Raw genomic sequence first — 20,682 nt, forward strand, 5'->3', positions numbered from 1 at the left:
TGCCGTCGTGTTTCATTGTTATCGGGTCCGTGAATAAATCTTTATTTTTGTACATATTAATTCGGTGTCGCGTTAATTTCCCTGCAGCTGCCGTCGTTTCACCAAGGTAAGTGCTTTTACCGCAGCCTCCATTTTCCTTCTTCCTCCCGCGCGACATATAGCCGAATCCGTGTTTGGGTAGTTGCCTCCGAATAAGACCGTTTAGGCCATCCGTGACTCTGGGGTTAACCGGAGTTGCGTGACAACTGTTGTCAGGAGTGAGGATTTGGGCCTGTCGGACAACCTTTTTGTCCACGGCAAGACATAGACATGGTCGGGCGTACATCGCGCCCAACGTTCGGACGAAAATTTTTCATAGTCGGAGGCGGAAAATTTTATATACTCGATTGGGCATACGAAGCGCGATATCGCGTTTTCGGGCAATTTAAATTCGGTCTTTGAGGGAAAGCTGTGCGGGGAAGCCAGCTCATCTCCACGGATGGAAGAGGTAAGTTATATGGCGGAAGGAGGGATGGAAGATGCGGGAAGTCTCGGGAGTGAGTCGGAAGTAGAGGGGGTAGAGGGTAGTGTCGGAGCGTTCCCCGCCGTTGGGACGGCCTCCAGAGACGACCAGGCCTTAATGAAATTTATGAGGGATTTAATAAACGGTAACGGTGAGCGAACCAGGAATAAATTGAAGGACGAAATGAGGGCTCAGAGGGAGAAAAGTGAGCGAACCAGTGCAGAATTGAATAGAAGAATTTGGGGAATAGATAACAAAATTGGGAGATTGAAAATTGATATAAAAATGGATATGGGAGGAATGAAAAGGGAATTGAAGGGAGATATGATGGCTCAGGGTGAGCGATTGGGAAATCAAGTTGGGGGGCTGAAAAACAAAATGGATGAACAAAAGATTGAAATGAAGGGAGACTTGAAGCGAATGAATAACAAAATGGATGAACAAAAGATTGAAATGTAGGAAGACTTGAAGCGAATGAAAAACAAACTGGATGAATAAAAGATTGAAATGAAGGAAGACGAAGCGAATGAATAACAAAATGGATGAACAAAAAATTGAAATGAAGGGAGACTTGAAGCGAATGAATAACAAAATGGGTGAACAAAAGATTGAAATGAAGGGAATGAAGGAGCAAATTAATGCTCAAACCAGAAAAATTGAGGGGTTGACGGGAGAATTGAATGCCCAAACCAAAAACAGAGGGATTAAAGGGAGAATTGAAAGAGCAAATTGAAGGAATGGGAAATAAAATTGATAGGTTAAAAGGGGAACTGAATGCTCAGAGTAATAAAATAGATGGGCTGGAAAACAAAATGAGTAAAGATATGGGAGAAATGAATAACAAAATGGATGAACAAAAGATTGAAATGAAGGGAATGAAGCAGCAAATTAATGCTCAAACCGGAAAAATTGAGGGGTTGACGGGAGAATTGAATGCCCAAACCAAAAACATAGAGGGGCTAAAGGAAGAATTGGAGGGGCAAATTGAAGGATTAAAGGAGGGATTGAAAGAACAAATCGAAGGGATGGCCAGCAAAATTGATGGATTGGAGGGAAAAATGGAGGTGATGAATGAACAAATGAATGAACAAGGGAATAAAATGAAGGAAAGGCATGAACAATTGGAAGGAAAAATTGAGGGACTGATTAACAAAATGGATGCCTGGACGAATGAATTGAGGGAAGGACGAACGAATGGTGCCATTGGGGCACAGGAGAAGCCAAAGGTGGCAGAATTTGAATCGGAACGGGGGGAAGCCAAATTGGGAATGGGAGAGAGTATGGCCTATGCAGATGTGCATGTTGCTCAGGAGAAGGAAATTGAGCCAGGAATGGCAATTGAAGTAAATCGGGAGACTGCAAATCCACAGGTAGATGGGGAATGCCTGCAGGTAAACGTGGAGTGTCCACAGGTGAATGTGGAGTGCCCACAGGTAGATGGGGAGACCGAATGTGAGAATTGTTATGGGGAATGTTTCCCACCTGCTGCTGGCCTGGTTGTTTGTTGGGACCGGGTGGATGTCACAACACAGCAACCGGGGGATGGAATTGAATCCTTGCAGCACTAGGGTTGTGGTTCGGAGCAAGAGGGGATAACATTGTTGGGGGTCCGTGCGATTGAGCCGGACCATGTATTTATTGATCAGGGCCTGTCGGGGCCTGTCGGGGCCAGAAATGATTTGTGGTATTGATGATGATGATGAGCATGATGTAATCCAGCGGCTGGGGACCTGGGACAGTCCCATGGAGGACGAGGTTGACCAGGCCCAAAGGAGTCTGGGTAATGAGATGAGTTGGTCCGAGGAGGTGGTTGAGGTGACCAAGGGGATCCTCACCGTGCACTCTGATTGGGCAACGGAGGCTCCGAAATTGGACAACCAGTTGGGGGAGTGTGTTGGCTCCGGGCTGGATTCAGACATTGGAGAATTGAGAGATCGAGCCTCAGATGATTTGGTCCCCGTAGGGAATGTGGACCAGCTGCAGGGAGGGGCAGAACAACCGGTGGTAGAGGTTGTTACCTGCAGCTGCGGTTTGGGACGGGGAATGCAAATTGTAAAAAGGAAATCTAAAATAAAATTAAAATAGGAATTTTATTTGGAGCAGCCTTGGTTGGAGTTGGTCCCCGGGCTGCGGGATTTGGACCAGGAGAGGTCATTGGGGATGGCCTCGGGCAAAACTTGCCCCTTTCAAAATTTGGGAATGCCAGCCAGCTAGGGGGCTGGGCTGGCGAGATTTGGACGTGGGGTCCAGCCATGGGTGTCATGGTACGACCTGGGCCCCACGGGGGGTCTGGAGGAGTGTGGCGTCCCTTGTCTGTCTGGGCGCCGTCCGGGCGTGTGGCTCGGGCCGGCAGGGTCACCGGACCCTGGTGGGGGTTAAGACCTCTGGGGGGTCCGAGTTGGTCTCTCAAGCCTGGGATGGCAGATATTGAGGACCACTAGGGGGAGGTGTTGTGGGTCGCGCTTTGGTGGTGGCATTGCGGACGGCCAACTTGGGCCTGATGTGGTGACCGCCCGGGCATGCGGCCTGACACCCTCTCCCTGAGACTTTGGGACAGCCAGCATGTGGAGACCTGACATGCTGTGTTGGTCTATGAACGCGGGTCAAACCAAATGGACAGGGACGGAGATAGCCTGCCGGACAACCATTGGGGCATCTGTGGAACGTGATGGTGCGAGAATGACCTTCCACAGATGTTCCGTTATGATTTATGGACTCTCGGGTTGGGAAGAGAGCCATGCGAGTGTTGAATCGGGAGATGTGTAACATGCTGAGCATATGGGCCATGCTCGGCTGGCATGTGTATGGTAAAGCATCTTTCTTTGGTGAGGTTAGTGAAATGTGAAAAATGTTTGGCATGGGTAATCTGTGGGTTAGATGCAAATTTAAGGGTGAATTTTGTGAAGAGAAATGGTGGACACTGTTAGTGACGCCATTATTGATCCAGGTGTGCTAGACCAGAGTGTTGGAAGCTGGAATAAAAATTAATAGGGTAGCAGGACACAGCCTTCAACTGGTTGCGGGGGCGACTCTGCCAATATTTGGGACGCGGAGTCATGGGGATGTAGTTGTGTAGTTGAGGGTCAACGTGGTGCTATGGTTGTCCGAGATGTGTGGACCATGTCTTCTGGGTGGGTCTCCTGGTAGGGCATGGCTGTTGACTGGACCTTGGTGTGGTCAAGTGTGGGTGAGCACTGGGGGGCTGCGGTTCTGTGGACTGGGGGACGAGAGGGCGGCGTAGGTGACGTGAGGGGAATGCCACGCACTGCGACCGTCTCCCCCAGGGCCGAGGTTGTGTGTGCGGTGGTGTGTGTTGTGGCAGCAGGTGCTCACCACATTGGCCAGCTGGGGCTGGTGCAGCTGTGTTCCTCGCAGGGGGGCCGAAGGATTGATGGTGGGTCGCACCGTTCTGGACGCTCATGGGCCATGTTGGCGTTTTGACTGCTCACCTTGTCCCGATGACCCTTGCACGGTAGAGGTGCAGAGCTGTCGTGGCCACTGGTAGTTGTGTAGTGAGGATCACTGTTGGATGCGGATCCACATACCTGCCAGTGTAGTGGGGACAAAAGAGAAAGTTGGAGAAATTTGATTGGTCCAATGAGAAATTTTGGGATTGTGTGGGTGGATGGCACTTTGGGCTTGACCAACCGGAAGTTACCTGCACTTGAAGTGAGTGTTAGAGATGTACTGTCCCAGGCTGCAGGACTTGCTTATGGAAATTTTTGGGACATGTAATTTGGAGTTGGAGGCGGGTGAGAGTGATGACATGGTCGGCGAGGGGGATGGAATGGGGGCCACACAGTGTCTTGTGGGTGGCGTATGTTTTTGTGTAGTGGTGATGTGTTTTTATGTGGTCGTGAGGTTGGAGGAAATGGATGAGTGATGATTATTCGAGACAATGAGGTGATTATTGTGCTTTTGGAAATGTGTAATGGCAAATGTGAATAGGGGATTTCACATGCAGCAGGCCATGGCAAGCCTTGTAACATCTTTTACACCATCTTTGGAATTGTGCTGAGTTGTGTTGAGAATTGAATGGCAGCAGGGGAGGAAGTGTGTTTTGGGATCTTGGGGGTGGGGAAGGTGTGTGTCCGCAGGTACGGATCAAGCTCTGAGGAGCGATGCCTGTGGCCCCCCTCTGCGGCAATTACCCCTGGCAGCCAGTGGTATCTGGAAATTGGAGCTCGTCGGTGGAGGGTCTGGTTGGGCGCCCTTGGGTAAAGGAGACCCCCGGCGACCCGTGGAGCTGCGAGGCAGCAGGAGGCAACGGAGCCTGGTGTGTGTGGAGACCCTCACCGGCGAGGTAATGGCAGAAAGGGGCTGTTGGGCTGTCACAGGGCCAAGAGGTAAAGCGGGGGGGGAGGGGGGGGGGCAATGAACTTGCAAGTCAGTTGACTTGTTTTGGGACTGCGGGCACCACAGCCTGAAGCGCCCCCACCATCTTAGTTGTGCAGTACCTCCCTGCTGCCTCGTTGAGGAATGCACACATGTGAATGACATCAATGCCATGGTCCTGCAGGGGGGTGAAATAAGTGCTTGAAATGATTTTTGTGTAGTGGTGAGTTTGGAATGACTATGCGTGGTTAAGGGGTTTGTGTTGTACGAATGAGGGCGAAAACCACCGAGCCATGTCACTCACCTGTAACATCTGGACAGGGCCCGTGGAAATTTAGGGCCGCATTGGGGATGGCCCCGCAGGTAGGGTTGTGTCTTGTGGCATCCACCGGGGGACGCGGTCTGTAGACTGGGGTATGTAAAAATGTTTAGAGTTTGTGAATTTTGTAAGTTGATTAGGTTTTGTGGTTAAGGTAGATTTTTGAGTGTTGTTTGTTTCCTCCCTCCGCAGGAACAGAGAAGAAAATGTAAATACATGAATGCATGATTGTTAAGGGGTTTAGAATGTTAAGGAAGTGTAGGTAAGTAGTCCGACTCACTTCCCACAGCCCTCTTGATTTATTTCATAGGTTAATTAAGTGAGAGACAGTAAGTGTTAAGGCTGGAATGGTAGCGCCTGCAGTGAACCGTGCAGGAGCTATGGTTCCAGGGGGGGGGGGGGGGGGCTGTGTTATGTCTGGCAGGGTAGTGATATGTGGAGCAGCTAGATCTGAATAGGAAACATGCTTCGAGGTGTCGCGGAAAGGAAAACTGCCTGTAATAAGTTCTTCATGTGTAGGCGTTTTGTCGGGTAAGGAGTATACTTGTGAATCTACCAGGAGGTTCGTGTGTTAAGTAGAGTTAGGGATTAAAGAGTAGAGCCCCTGTGTGTCCTCACCTGGTTAGCCAAACCTTTGTCCCTTTTGGCACTGCAGACCAACAAAGACATTCCGACAGGTCCTTAGCGCAAAACTAAATAACGCCCTTCCCTGACATGACTTAGGAAGAAACCAGGCCGGGACACTGCCGATAATGGCCACCGCCATTTACACCTCCGACAGGCCTATCCACCTCGATTGCCACGTGCTATGACCACACCACAGGCCTGTGATTCGGTGGAGGCCACTGATTGGGCAGCGCGCCAAGGCTGACGTCACCGCCGCGGAGTGATACGAGGCGCGGCAGGACTTTGGTCGGAGTGAGTGAGTTGCGCAGCAGTTGGTTGGCGGTTGTTGGTTCGAGAGGAGAGATCAGCGAGCGCCGAACGCGAGTCTGAAAGTGAGTTGGTCCAGAGGAGTTGCGCAGCACGAGTTGGTTCGCGGTTGTTGGTTCGAAAGGAGAGATCAGCGAGCGCCGAACGTGAGTCTGAAAGTGAGTTGGTTCAGAGCAGTTGACCAGTTCGGTTCGCAGTTCACGGCTTGAGTTGGCAGTCCGGTGCGATCCCGAGTTTGGAGAATCCTGTCCCTGGTCGAGTTTGGAGAGTTGCAGCTCGAGCAGCTTTAGTCTCGGCCGGCAGCGCGAGTGGAGTTCGCTTGCTTCGTGCAGCCCTGCGTTGGACCTTTGGAGCGAGGGACCTCATGGTGTGCCGTTGAACCGACGAGGCCTGGTGGTGCTCGGAGGCGGACGGAGAAGGCCGCGGGGCCGTGTCACACTGAAGACGACAAAGATCAGATAAGCCCGAGCTCCGCGATTACATTTTACACAACGAGACAATTATTTTCCTTTAATCCATCCCCCCGTCTGTATTTGTTGAGTCTGGTGTGCGGGATCCCGAATATAGGATTTAGTTTATTTGATTGCCGTCGCGTTTCATTGTTATCCGGTCCGTGAATAAATCTTTATTTTTGTACATTTTAATTCGGTGTCGCGTGCATTAATTTCACTGCAGCTGCTGTCGTTTCACCAAGGTAAGTGCTTATACCGCAGCCCCCATTTTCCTTCTTCCTCCCACGCGACATATAGCCGAATCCATGTTTGGGTAGTTGCCTCCGAATAAGACCGTTTTGACCATCCGCGACTCTGGTGTTAACCGGAGTTGCACGACAATAAGATACAGAATTTTTAGCATCATACATCAATTCATAGATAATTATCTATTTTCAATTACTCAAATTATTTATTATTGTTGGCTTGCACTTGTCTTCAATGGTATGACCAAGAGATTGTGCAAAAGCACTGGCCACAAACACAGCACACCGATCTGAGAGATTTACTCTGTACAGAGTTGCCACTATTGCTGGAGTGATCACCTTGATGGGAGCCTTTTTCGCCTGTTTGGCAGAAGATGGACTTTGGAGTTTGAATTCATTGTCCCCTGAATCGGAGCTTTCAATCTCAGACTCATCATCATCATAAACCACAGCCGATGTTGATGGAACATATTGCATTGCTGTTAGAGTCTCAGCAGCATGTTTCTTCTTTCTTTTATCTTCATTCTCAAGCCTGATACGCTTTCTGTTCTCCTTCACTGCCAGAGTGTTGTCCACAGATCCCATACGTGAACTTGAGGGATCCTCACGCTGCATGATAAGGAATGCGTTGTCTTCTTCATTCGTCATTTTCTCAAGCGCATCATTTGGTGAGATATCGAAGAGGGATTGAAGATCATCTTTGAACATCTGCTCCTTCACTCTATAGTTTTTGAATGTCTTGGTTCTATTTTTCTTTACCAGTTTGTAGGCATCATACAACTTCAAAAGTTGGCGCTCACAGGAATCTACTCTCTGCACTGGAATTCATGCTTTCTCACAGTATGCACACACAGCTTGTACACTAAGTTTGGCACTTTCACAAACTGTATGGTGTTCTTGAATGTAATGGTACACCATTTTCTGCAATGTGTCCTTTGGTTGGTAGTCCACCACATATTATTTCCTTTTCAGACTTGCCCAGCAACCAAACTGTGGAAGAGCTGCGAGTTTCTGCCATCTGAAAAAAACAGGATAAATTAAAAATGTTATTTTTTGAGCAACCTCTAAATAAGTTCCGATTGACCTCATATTTGGTTCATATGATCTTTATAAACATAGGAACAAGGGCAGCCTTGTGGCGCATGGATTTTTTATAGTATTAAATATTACATATATCTGTGGACCACACTAATATATATATATATATATATATATATATATATATATATATATATATATATATATATATATATATATATATATATACAGTATATATATATATATACAGTATATATATATATATATATATGTGTATATATATATATATATGTACATATATATATGTGTATATATATATATATGTGTGTATATATGTATATATATATATATATATATATGTATATATATATATATATATATATATATATATATATATATATATATATATATATATATATATATATATATATATATATATATATATATATATATGTATATATATATATATATATATATATATATATATATATATATATATATGTATATATATATATATATACATATATATATATATATATATATATATATATACATACATATATATTTATACATACATATACATATATTTACACATATATACATACATACATACATACACACACAGTCGGACCCCGCTATTCATGGTTCCGCTATTCGTGGGTTCTGCATATTCGTGGTTGATAAAATGCGACCCGTTTCGTGGTTGTCCAGCGAATTAGCGTTTTTTTTTTCCTATCTGTGGCAGTGTCTCGCGAATTCGTGGCTTTTCTCTGGCACAAAAAAAATAAATTCACGAGCCACTAGTTTGACACATTTATAAAAACCCAACTTTCAGCCATGCACAAAGCAGCTGGAAATACGCAAAAAAACATCTTCTACAAGCTGCGAGCATGCTTCTACATTCACGACGTTGTACTTCACGTTTTCATGGCTTCGTGTGATATCCCGTCATTCACATTGTGAACAGCTTCACATGATGTGCCGCTGCCGTTAACAGGTAAACAATGCTTCACGGGATATCCCATCATTCATACTGTGAACAGCTTCACGTGATATACCGCCGCCGTTCACACGGGATATCCCACCAGCTGCATAACACGTCATCCCCACGAGTTACTCTACAGAATGAAAACACTCCACAGTATATATTAGTGCAATTAGCTGTCTCCCTTTCCCCATTGAAACAAGGCACAGCATGCATTCACAGATTTTCATCAACATTCGTGGATTATTGTCGACATTCGTGGGATTTGCCTTGCTATTTGCGGGATTTTCATCGACATTCGCTGATTATCGGATTATCGGAGACATTCGGAGATCGGAGACATTCACGGGATTTGTCTCACCAATTGCCGATTTTGCCTCGCCATTCGCAGTTTGTTCCTCGATATTCGCGATTCAGGAACCAATCACCCCTTTTTCCATTGAAACAATGCCCCACCATTCGCGGTTTCGCAATTGGCGGCATTTCCCAGGAATGTATCCCCCACGAAAAGTGGGGTCCGACTATGTATATTCTATATATATATATAGTTACAGCCTAGGGGTTTGGTTCTACTACGAGGGGTCACCGAGCTTGAGGCCACCGAGCACAAATAACCTCTCATCACGGCCAGTTGTTGATCACAAGAGTTATCGACTTATGGTGTCAAAGGACATTCATAACAAACTCCCTAAATATGCCACACTCTCTTGAGAACAAATTCGCTTACAACAGCCCAGTGGAACCTGGTTATCTACAAGTCTGTTATAAATAAACAGTCATCAAAACAGCCTGTGTGATGGCCTCACCCATCCTTGCTAGTATCCGGAATTCCAGCCAGAGTCTGCACTGTACGAGAGTTGTAGTTGCGCTCATTATAAAGGCCGAGGTAGCGTAGCATGAAGTCCTCCGGAGCCATGAAATGTTCCCCATCCTGTACGACGCTTGCATACTGTGACAGGGGTAACATTCAAATCATAACTGTGAAATTTCTAAATAAATTCTAAAAAATGTTTGTCCTCTAACGCTTTGAACATCAAACTACAAAAGCAGATGGTAAAAAAAAAACCTAGAGGTTCCAGGGAACCTGAACTCAACTGGTCTATATCAATAAGGTTGGAATATGCATAATAGAACCACAAACTATATAGTTTATATGTGCTAAAGAGGTACAGTAACGTTGAAGGTATCTCATGTTTGAACAGGAAACTGGAAAAAATCGAGTTTTAAGTGAGGCATGAAAAGTAAAACTACAATTAGCGTAGTTGAGTTAAAAATGCAAAACAATGTTTTGCCAGAATGCTTTTTTGATCCAATGCAGACAAAACTTTGTACAAATTGCATTTGGAATTTTTCAACACTTTTGCCAAAAAGCTGAAAATGATTAATTGTTTAGGAAATTGAACACTAAGTACTGTATGTTAATTTTTTCTTTGACCAGCATTGCAACATCTTTTTAACATCTTTTTAACTCAACTGGACTATGTCCAGCTGAGTTTTTGTCGACACCCAGTGTCCGTCGTCCGTCGGTCGTCTGTCAAAAATTCGACGTCTACACTCTAAAAGTCACAAATATTGATTAAATTTGATGAAATTTGTTGTGCAGCATCTTTAAGACATAAACTCGTTTGGGATTGCATTTGGGCGTTGCACGCCCAAAAATGGGCGTGGCAGGGCGGCCATATTGAAAAATCAATTTTTGTCAATCTGGTACTTCCTAATGTAGCTAGAAGGCTGAAACTTGGTGGGTAGACAGTCTGTAACAAACCTCAACACATATATTACGGGTTTTGACGATGTCCGAAAAATGACCTTGTCGTGACCTATGACATGACTTGACCCATAAACATCAGTTTGGACGATGTCCAAGCTCTAAAAGTCATAAATACTGATCAAATTTGATGAAACTTGTGCCTTCTGCCACCTAAAGATATTTGAAAATTTTCATTTTTCTGGTTTCCATGGAAACAAGTTGGGCATAGTGCATTTTGTTATACATTTCGTTTCCGGAGCAGAACTCAAAAACCGTTCAATATGTCTTAACCTAATTTTGTACACATATTAGTTAGGTGCTGACCTGGTGCCTTTTGCCACTTAGAGATTTTAAAGAAAATTTATTTTTCTACTTTCCATGGAGACAAGTTGGACTTAGTGCATTTTATTAGGTGGGGCTCTATTCTAGGACAGTAATTGCACATTTTGTAACAAATCTTTGCATGTGCACTAACATGAAGATAAATTGGTACCTTTTGCTATATATGGCATTTTAATTTTTTCTCTTTTTTTTCTCTCTATGGAACAAGTTGGACTTGATGCATTTTCTGGGTGGATTTCTATTCCAGGTCATATACAAAAGCACCCTTGGCAGGGGATATGAGCATTTTATGCTTGTTTTGGGTACATCTGTATGAGTGTTTCCTAAACCTTGACAGTTATCCTGTTGTAGGTAACATGAAATGTAAAACATTTTGTTTTGGATTTTTTTCAGAATGCCACGCCTGAGGAAGAAGAGTGTTGCCCAGCGCCTTGCAGCTCAAGCAGAAGCAAAACGTTCTAATCGCAGCCGTACCAACTGTGAGAATCAGTCTGACTGTGGTAGTGTCCAGAAGCACACGCCAATAGTTAGGTCTGGATTCGATGATCAGAGTGATCACTGCACAAAAAACATAGAAAGTGAAGTCGCTTCCGGATTGAAAAATCAGAGCGCAATTCTTAATCAAACTAAAGTCGCTTCTGGATTGAAAAATCAGAGCGCAAATCTCAAGCAAACTGAAGTCTCATCTGGATTGAAAAATCAGACCGCAAACCTCGATAATTATCGAGGATTATAATCTTTCTGAAGAGACTGATCGAAATGGAATTTTTCAGAGAATTGCAAATAGGCAAAATCAGAGCTGCACATCTGAAGTAATGGAGTCAAGTCATAGACAACAGCATTTTCTATTTGCCTCGCATCATCAAGGAGATGCCAGATATTCATTGGAATCCAGAGGAAGACAGTGTACATGCAATAGTTTGAGCATGCTTATGCATGCTAAAGAGAACATTGACTTTACATCTGGTAATGTTGATATGATTTTACAACAAGGAGATTTGTTCTATCAGCATCAAGTACAAACACTGATGAGAACTGGAAGGTATCAGAACGCAATGTTGTCATTTGAAGAAATTCCAGGGAAACTTGAAACAAGAAATTACACGCATGTGGTGCAGAAAAGCAACATCAGGGTTGGTTTTGTAATGGATAATTCTCTTCATTTCAGTACTCTTCATGAAGAACTTCAAACTTTGCTAGTAGGACCGCATTTTGGACTTTTGATGGTTCGAGACATATGCTCAGCTGTGTTTGTACACAATGGCCTTTGGCAATTTTTTGATTCACATTCACATAACAAAGAAGGTATGACTGGTAGTTATAATGGTAGAGCCATCTTGGCGTCTTTTCGTACACTGAATGATCTGATCTCATATCTGTATGCTTTTTATGATAGTCTGAATTTACTTGAAGCACAATTTGAATTACTCCCAATTGACTTTGCATACACGCAAAGATTGGATATTGCAGGTTTTGAACAACATCCTGAATTGAACAAATATTTCAATGATCAGTGTGTGCAACAGTCAAAGCACAGTGAAATGAATTCATTTTCAAACACTTCAAGAAAAGATTATATGAAAACTTACATGCACAATTGCAGGCAGAAGAACAAAGAATTGGAGAGACAAAGAGTGAAAGAGGCTAAACGATGTTCAAGGAAAACTGAAGAAGTCGGACAAAAGGAAAGAGAAATGAAATAAAAAGCAAGAGGGAATGAAGAAACCAGACAAAAGGAGAGAGAGAAAAGACAAGCAAGTACAAACAAAAAGCAAGAGAGAGTAAAGGAACCAGACAAAAGGAGAGATAAAAAGACAAGCAAGCAAAACAAAAAGCAAGAGAGAGTAAAGGAACCAGACAAAAGGAGAGATAAAAAGACAAGCAAGCAAAACAAAAAGCAAGAGAGAGTAAAGAAACCAGACAAAAGGAGAGAGAAAAAGACAAGCAAGCAAAACAAAAAGCAAGAGAGAGAGTAAAGGAACCAGACACAAGGAGAGAGAAAAAGACAAGCAAGCAAAACAAAAAGCAAGAGAGAGTAAAGGAACCAGACAAAAGGAGAGATAAAAAGACAAGCAAGCAAAACAAAAAGCAAGAGAGAGTAAAGAAATCAGACAAAATGAGAGAGAAAAAGACAAGCAAGCAAAACAAAAAGCAAGAGAGAGTGAAGAAATCAGACAAAATGAGAGAGAGATAAAACAAAAAGCAAGAGAGAGTAAAGAAACCAGACAAAAGGAGAGAGAAAAAGAGAAGCAATTCAAGCAAAAAGCAAGAATGAGTGCAAATTTCAAAGAACATGAGAAAATGTGCAAACGAACAACCAGAGGGAACCCTGAGAAAAAAATTATTGAAACATTGAGAGATCGTAACAGAAAAAGAAAACTCAGATCGGATGAAAGTATTCAAGAACAGGAGCGATTAGCTAAACAATCAAAAAGACAATGTCCTTCATTTAGGAAAGCAGAGAATGAACGTGATGCAAGGTTGAAAGCTCAAAAAAGAAAAGGTTCATCTGAAAGTGATCCACCATGCAAGTGAAGATGTGAAAATGCGAAAGAGCTTTGCCGTAGCACATTCATACAAAATACACAAAATGGACCATCCTACATTTGTTCATGTTGTCAACAGCTTTGGTTTCAACACTCTGTTCGCCAAACAGGGGGTTTAAAACATCTCAACAAAGTTGTGAAGTATCTGAGTGGAGTTAAATCGGTTGATCAAAAGGAGTGGATTTGCAGCACATGTTTGAATGATATTCAACATGACAAGATTCCAAGACTCTCACTAGCAAACAAAATGGGATTTCCAGAAAAACCACCTGAGCTTCACCTGCATGAACTTGAGGAACGATTAGTATCACTTCGCATTCCATTTATGCAAATTCGGGAACTACCAAGGGGTGGTCAGTTGTCTTTGAAAGGCAATGTTGTGAATGTTCCTGTGGATATTCAACCTGCAGTGAAAACACTACCGAGAAACATGGATAAGGACGTGACTGTTCCTGTAAAACTCAAGAAGAAGCTCTCATATAAAAAATGTGACTATGTTCAAAATGTACGTCCTGCCACAGTTCTTTCTGCTGTACACTGGCTCAAGACAAATAGTGAGTTGTACAGAAATTCAGAAGTAGAAATTGATGAGGAATGGGCGTCACGAACAACTGACACGGCTGATGAAATTCTTCAAGAGTTTGTGAAAGATACGTCTGAGCAAACAGTTTCTTCTTAAAATCATGAAGCATCTAGTGATCATTCCACAGACGAGCAAACTGAGTCTGATTCCACAAGAGTTGATGATGATGACGATGACAGATTCAGTGAAATAGACAGTAATGATGTGCAAACTGGAAACTGTGATGCACTGATTGATGAAGTTGACCCCATTTCAAACAAAGTTTTTACACTTGCTCCAGGAGAGGGACAAACCCCACAAAGCTTATCTCAAGATGAAGATGCTGAATACCTCTCTTTCCCAACAATATTTTGCGGTCAAAGAAGGCCAGAAAATGAAATGAGAGATAGAGACGTCCATTATAGTGATATAGCCAAATGGGGATTACGAAATGTAGACAGGAGGGCAGCATCCAATGTCCCAAACATCTTCTTCAAAATGAAAAAGTTGCAAATGAAGCAAGTCCCTGACAGAGTGACTTTTGCTCTCAGACGTATCAAAACCCAAGGAAAGAAGCTTACCGTGGAACATGTATTAGAACCTGAGAATTTAGACAAGATTGCACGACTTGATGAAGGTTACCGCATCTTCAGAGCATTAAGAAACTCGCCAGCTTACTTGGAGAATCGGAAAAGGGAAGTGAAGGTATTTGCAATGATACGTCAATTAGGTCTTCCAACATGGTTTGCATCATTTTCAGCAGCAGATACAAAATGGCATAATTTGCTGAAGGTACTTGCACAAGTTAACAATAAACAGAGCTTGACTGATGAAGGTGTAGAAAATCTTTCATGGGCTGAAAAAACCAAACTTGTACAAAGAGACCCAGTTACATGCACACGTTTCTTTGATCACAGAGTTCAGGAATTCATCAAAACTGTTCTGAAAGGCGACTATGCACCACTGGGGCATCTGAAAGACTACTTTTATAGAGTTGAGTTTCAGCAAAGAGGATCTCCACACATACACATGTTGATGTGGATATAGAATGCTCCCACATACAATCAATCTTCAGAAATGGAAATTGTTGATTTTATTGATCGACATGTGTCTTGTGTTACGGAGTCCTCTACAATCTCCTGGTCTCGGTAACCTCCGAACCCCGAGAGGAACCCCGGCAGAAAAATATATATTATTTTGTGTCGAAATCAATAAGGAAACCACACCATGAGTTATCCACAACCAAATAATATATTAATGAGCACACAGGAATCACGATACAACAATAATAGTAATCAACTTGGTTATGTAATAGTAATCAAACCTAGACTTGGTTATGACAAACTTCCCTGCTAATGTCTGCTGCTCTTCTTCTGCTCCAATCGGTTCTTCTGATCATGTGCTTGTCAAAGTGGACATCTCTCTGGCCATTCTCAGAGAGCCTCCTCAGCGTCGACGAGTCTGGCATTTCACTCAGGCCGACTGGGACGGTCTTCAAGCAGCCATCAATCGTCTGGATTGGTCTCCCATCTCCACTGCCTCTGACATCAATTCTTCCTGGGAATTCTTCCAAAGCAAACTGATCTCTCTCATGCACAGATTTATCCCATCTCGCCTTCAATTGTCTTACCCTTCCTCCCGTCCATGGTACACTGAATCTTGTGGTGAGGCAGTTGCCCTGAAACAACTTGCCTTTGCCTCTTGGAAGGCAAATCCAACTGAAGGAAATCTCAGTTCCTTCCACCAAGCTCGGAACAAGTGTGTGTCTACCCTCAGGAGTGCCAGGAAGCACTATCTCTCCTCACTCAAGAATGAACTCTCAAACCTGTCTCCTTCCTCCAAATCCTGGTGGCGTCTGGTCAAATCCGTTTCTGGTGTTTGTTCCCCCTCCATCCCCTCCCTTACCTCAAATGGCCACACAGTTGACATCGCACGTGACAAAGCCGAATGCCTCAACTCTGTGTTCGCCTCGAAATCCTTAGTCCCAAACCCATCTCTCTCTGTTCCCACCTTTCCCAGTCGAACCCAACTGCTCCTGGACTCTGTGTCCTTCTCTCCTGACAAGGTGGAGGAGTTTTTGTCAAACCTCGACTCTGATTCTGCAACTGGACCAGACGGCATCAGCCCACAGGTCTTAAAATCCTGCTCTGCCGCTCTATCTCACCCTCTCTCTGTTCTTTTCACCCTATCTTTTGCTCAAGGTCATCTGCCAGCATCCTGGAAATCAGCTAACATTACCGCTTTACACAAAAAAGGTGCAAAAACAGATCCTTGCAACTACAGACCAATCAGCCTGCTCCCAATTATCAGCAAAGTCATGGAATCCATCATTGCTTCGGATATGAAATCTTTCCTCTTCTCCAATGGCTTGATCTCTGATCATCAATTTGGTTTCAGACCAGGTCACTCTACTCTGGACATGCTGCTTCTGCTGTCTCAACAATGGATGGAGGTCCTCAATGCCAAACAGGAAATCAGAGCTGTCTCCCTTGACATATCAAGGGCCTTTGATACGGTCTGGCACCCAGCTCTGCTCACCAAACTCTCCTCCTATGGTATCCATGGAAATCTCCATGCATGGCTTGCGGACTTCCTCTCTGGTCGTAGTCAACGTGTGGCCCTGAATGGATTTCTCTCATCTCCCCTTCCTGTTCAGGCTGGAGTTCCCCAAGGAAGTGTGCTGGGCCCTGTGCTTTTTCTGGTCTTTATCAATGATCTCTCTGACTCTCTGGAAAATCCTCTCTATCTCTTTGCTGATGACTCCACTCTCTGCCGCTCCATTCCTCTTCCCTCAGATCGGCAGTCTGCAGCCTCCTCACTCTCTGAAGACCTGGACAAAATCACAGACTGGTCAAACAAGTGGAACATGTCTTTCAATCCTGCCAAATCTCACTCTCTTACTATGTCTCTCCGAAAAGATCGACTGGACAACCCTCCCATCTACTTTCTCAACAATCCTCTCCAAGAAGTTCTGTCACTCAAGCTTTTGGGTCTCACTATCTGCCATGATCTTTCTTGGGAAAACCACATTTCCAAGCTGGCCTCCAAAGCCAGTCGCCGACTGGGCATCCTTCGTCGTGCGAAGTCCTTCCTCGGCACACCTGAGCTCCTCACCACTTACAAGGCTTTCATCCGCAGCTCAATGGAATACTGTTCTCCCCTATGGGCTGGTGCTCCTGCCTCACACCTGGCTCGGCTTCACGCTGTTGAATCCAAAGCTTTCAAAATCATTGGAATCTCCCGCGATGAAGCTATCTCTGAGGGCCTTTCACTCACTCACCGCAGGCAGGTAGGTGGTCTTTCTGTCTTCTACCGACTCCTCTCCGGCATTGCTCCCCCAGCTCTCTCTGTGCTCTGTCCCCCAAATATTCCTACAGGTCGCACAAGATCTGCCAGCAACCCTCTGATGGTTAAACTGCCGAAATCTCGGCTCTCTGCTCACCTTCACTCTTTCATTCCTCTTTTCTCCCGCCTGTGGAACAAACTCCCACACTCCCTTCAATCCCTCTCCTCCCTCCAGGTCTTTAAAACAGCTGTTCACCACCATCTCTTGTCTTCCCCCATCCATAACCTTGATCTTTTCTACCCCCACTAATTCACCCCAGATCCACCTTGTTTGAAATTCCAACTTATTTCCTGGAAATCCTGGCAGTGTCCATATGTTTATACCTCTCCCACCCCCCCCCCCCCTTCACATGCCTCCCCCCCTTCACATGCCTCTCCCCCTTCACATGCCTCCCCCCCCAAAGCCCTCTCCCTCCCACAGATCTCTCGATGTCTCCATGTCTCTCGGTCCCTGCTCTCAAATGTTGTGTTTGTGTCCTTCCCCCTCTCTCCCCATCTTGTCTACCGCTCCCAATGTTATTTGTTTTATGTGTCTGTTTGTCTTTCTGTGTGATTAATGTTCGCTCTCTCACGAGCCTCGATCTTGTATACAAAAAAAAACAAAAAAACAAACAAAAAAAACAAACAAAAAAAAAAAACCTTCAATTAATATCTTAAGATGGTACCACCTTATCTAGTAACTTAATCCCAACCTCACGGCACTCCCAGGAAATGGACCCGAGCCCTCCTCAATGTCTCTATAACCCTCCAAGACGAAGATGATGCGCTCCGGCGATCGTTGGAACAATGTCCAATCCAGAGCAACCAAGGCGTAGACGGTCGAAGCGACACAGAAGTCACGTGGTCCAACACCCAGCAAACTCGCAGTAGAAAGGCAACTCCCAAAGACGCGATCCAGACGTGCACCTGCACTGTTCAATCAGCGAACCGCAGTGCAAAATTCAGACGACGCTTTATTGCACAGCTGTCCCCGGCAAACCACCGGAGGATAAGCCCAGCGGACGTGACCAAAACCTTTTCCGATGAAGGTAGCGCGCGGGGCGAAATGGCGGACGGCCCTCACTCGAGCCAGAGCTTCTAGGCAAGGATTCTCCGGAATCTCAATGCCGATACCCGTCTACGCAGGCTCCACAATACTCCGGCGATATCACCTATCGCTCGAACTTCCTTTCAAGGACTCAGTCCACTCGCAACGTTCGCTCAACCATGCTCCGTACAGCGCTTCAAGGCAAGTCTTTCACTGTCCTCTGCCTTCTTCTTCTTCTTTACCTCTTTTCTTTCCGGGTCACGATCCGATTTCCTGTCTCATTTTTACCTTGAGCGCTTTGCACCTTTTAACCACAATAACCATTTCCCTTAAACAACAATACCCATAATACTTAGAACCCACAATAATAACAACAGCAATAATAATAATAAGTGCCGAATCCATAACACTTGTTCAGCACATACTTCCCAGGAAGAAAGACCATACATTGACCTTCAGAAACATAAACATTCTACCACTTGCAGAAAAGGTGGAAAGCCGACTTGTAGATTTGGATTTCCTTTACCACCAATGAAAAAAACCATAATACTGGAACCACTAGAGGAAGAAGATGAAGAATTGAGAGGGTACAGACAATTGTACAAGGAAATTCAGAAACATTTAGATGACTTGAAGGATGAAAATCCAATGTCCATTGATGATTTTCTCAAAGAACTTGATACGACAGAAGAAGACTACATTAAGGCAGTGAGAAGTTCGCTGAATGGTCCAAAGGTATTCTTGAAGAGGGAAGTATGGGAATCACGAATCAACCCATACATCCTCAGAGGTCTAGATATCTGGAAGGCAAATCATGAAATTCAATTTGTCCTAGATGCATATGCATGTGCTGTTTACATCGTTTCCTACATCAGCAAATCACAAAGAGGAATGAGTGCACTACTGAATGAAGCATGCAAAGAAGCACGAAAAGAAAATATGGATATCAAGAAACAAGTTCGACACATGGGTCACAAATTCCTCAATAGTGTTGAAATTGGCGCAAAAGAAGCATGTTATATATAGCTCTCCAACTTCCACTCACCAAATGTACTCGTTTTGTAACCTTTATAAACACATCCAACCCCGAAAACAGGATCACCTCGCTCAAGCAACACTCTAAATTACAGGACATGCCAAAAGACTCAACAGACATAGAGTCCGAAAATCTAGTGAAACGTTATGCCAAAAGGCCAAAGCAACTTGAACACTGGTGCTTGGCAGACTATACTGCTGAATTGAATATCACATATCCCAAATCTGAAGATCACCAAAACAATCATGACTGGGATCAAAATGATGATGATATGGAGGAGGATATAGATGCTGAACAAATTGACTCTTACATGCAAGAAGGATTTAAGATTGAACTTAAATCTGGAATTGTGATCAAAAAGAGACAAACTCCAAGGGTCATCAGACATGTGCGCTTCAACAAAGCTACCAATCCTGAAAACTACTACAGAGAGAAACTGATGTTGTTTCATCCATGGAGAAATGAAACTACTGATCTTCTTGGACATTTCTCAAAATATGAAGACCATTTCAACAGCATGAAAACGGTTCTCACTGCAAAGATGAAGAAGTATGAACATTTTACGGAATCATTAGACGAGGCTAGACGTCCTGCTGAAGAAGAAATTAATTTTGATGAAATTGCACCTGAAACAATGCAACGTGAACATGAAGATGAGGAAGAAGGTAGTATAGAAAGTGAACAGTTTGTGTACTTTGATCCAGATCGACCAGAAAACCAGAGAAACTATGACTTGGGGATTGATTTGGAAAATATAGAAGAGACTCGGGATACAGATTATATACAAGGGCCGCAAGAACTGAGCTCAAATCCTCACAGAATGGATGACGCCACATTTCATCAGTTAGTCCGATCTCTAAATGTTAAACAGAGAGAATTCTTCTTCCATGTCGTTGATTGGATCAAGAATAAACCACAAAATGAGGCATTGCATGCATTCTTGACAGGAGGAGCAGGGGTTGGAAAGTCTGTTGTTATCAAAGCTCTCTACGAAGCACTGAATAGACACCTATCTAAAGAAGCTGGAGAAAATCCAGATGACTGCCGGATACTATTGTGTGCACAAACAGGAAAAAGCAGCATTCCTCATTAATGGATCGACAATTCACACAAGTTTAAAACTGCCAGTCAGTCAAGGTTATGAAGCAAAGCCATTGACGAGTGATGCATTGAACACGTTGTGGACGAAGTACAGGAATTTGTCTGTAATAAATCATTGATGAGATCTCCTTTGTTGGAAACAATGAATTCAACTTGATCAATAC

The 20,682-nt window shown here is 44.0% G+C and overlaps 1 protein-coding gene across 2 annotated transcripts in view; it reads right to left on the minus strand.

Annotated features, from left to right (window-relative positions):
- LOC137433928 (electrogenic aspartate/glutamate antiporter SLC25A13, mitochondrial-like) overlaps positions 1-20,682 on the minus strand; it is a 147,222-nt gene that overhangs the window by 83,454 nt on the left and 43,086 nt on the right. For both annotated transcript variants that reach the window (XM_068126423.2, XM_068126424.2), the window contains exon 3: positions 9,616-9,758. In XM_068126423.2, the coding sequence (XP_067982524.2) occupies positions 9,616-9,758 (143 nt within the window). The remainder of the gene's footprint in view (positions 1-9,615; positions 9,759-20,682) is intronic.

The sequence above is a fragment of the Myxine glutinosa genome, chromosome 10, assembly GCF_964187855.1.
Source record: "Myxine glutinosa chromosome 10, kmMyxGlut1.1, whole genome shotgun sequence".
Classification (NCBI taxonomy): Eukaryota; Metazoa; Chordata; class Myxini; order Myxiniformes; family Myxinidae; genus Myxine; species Myxine glutinosa.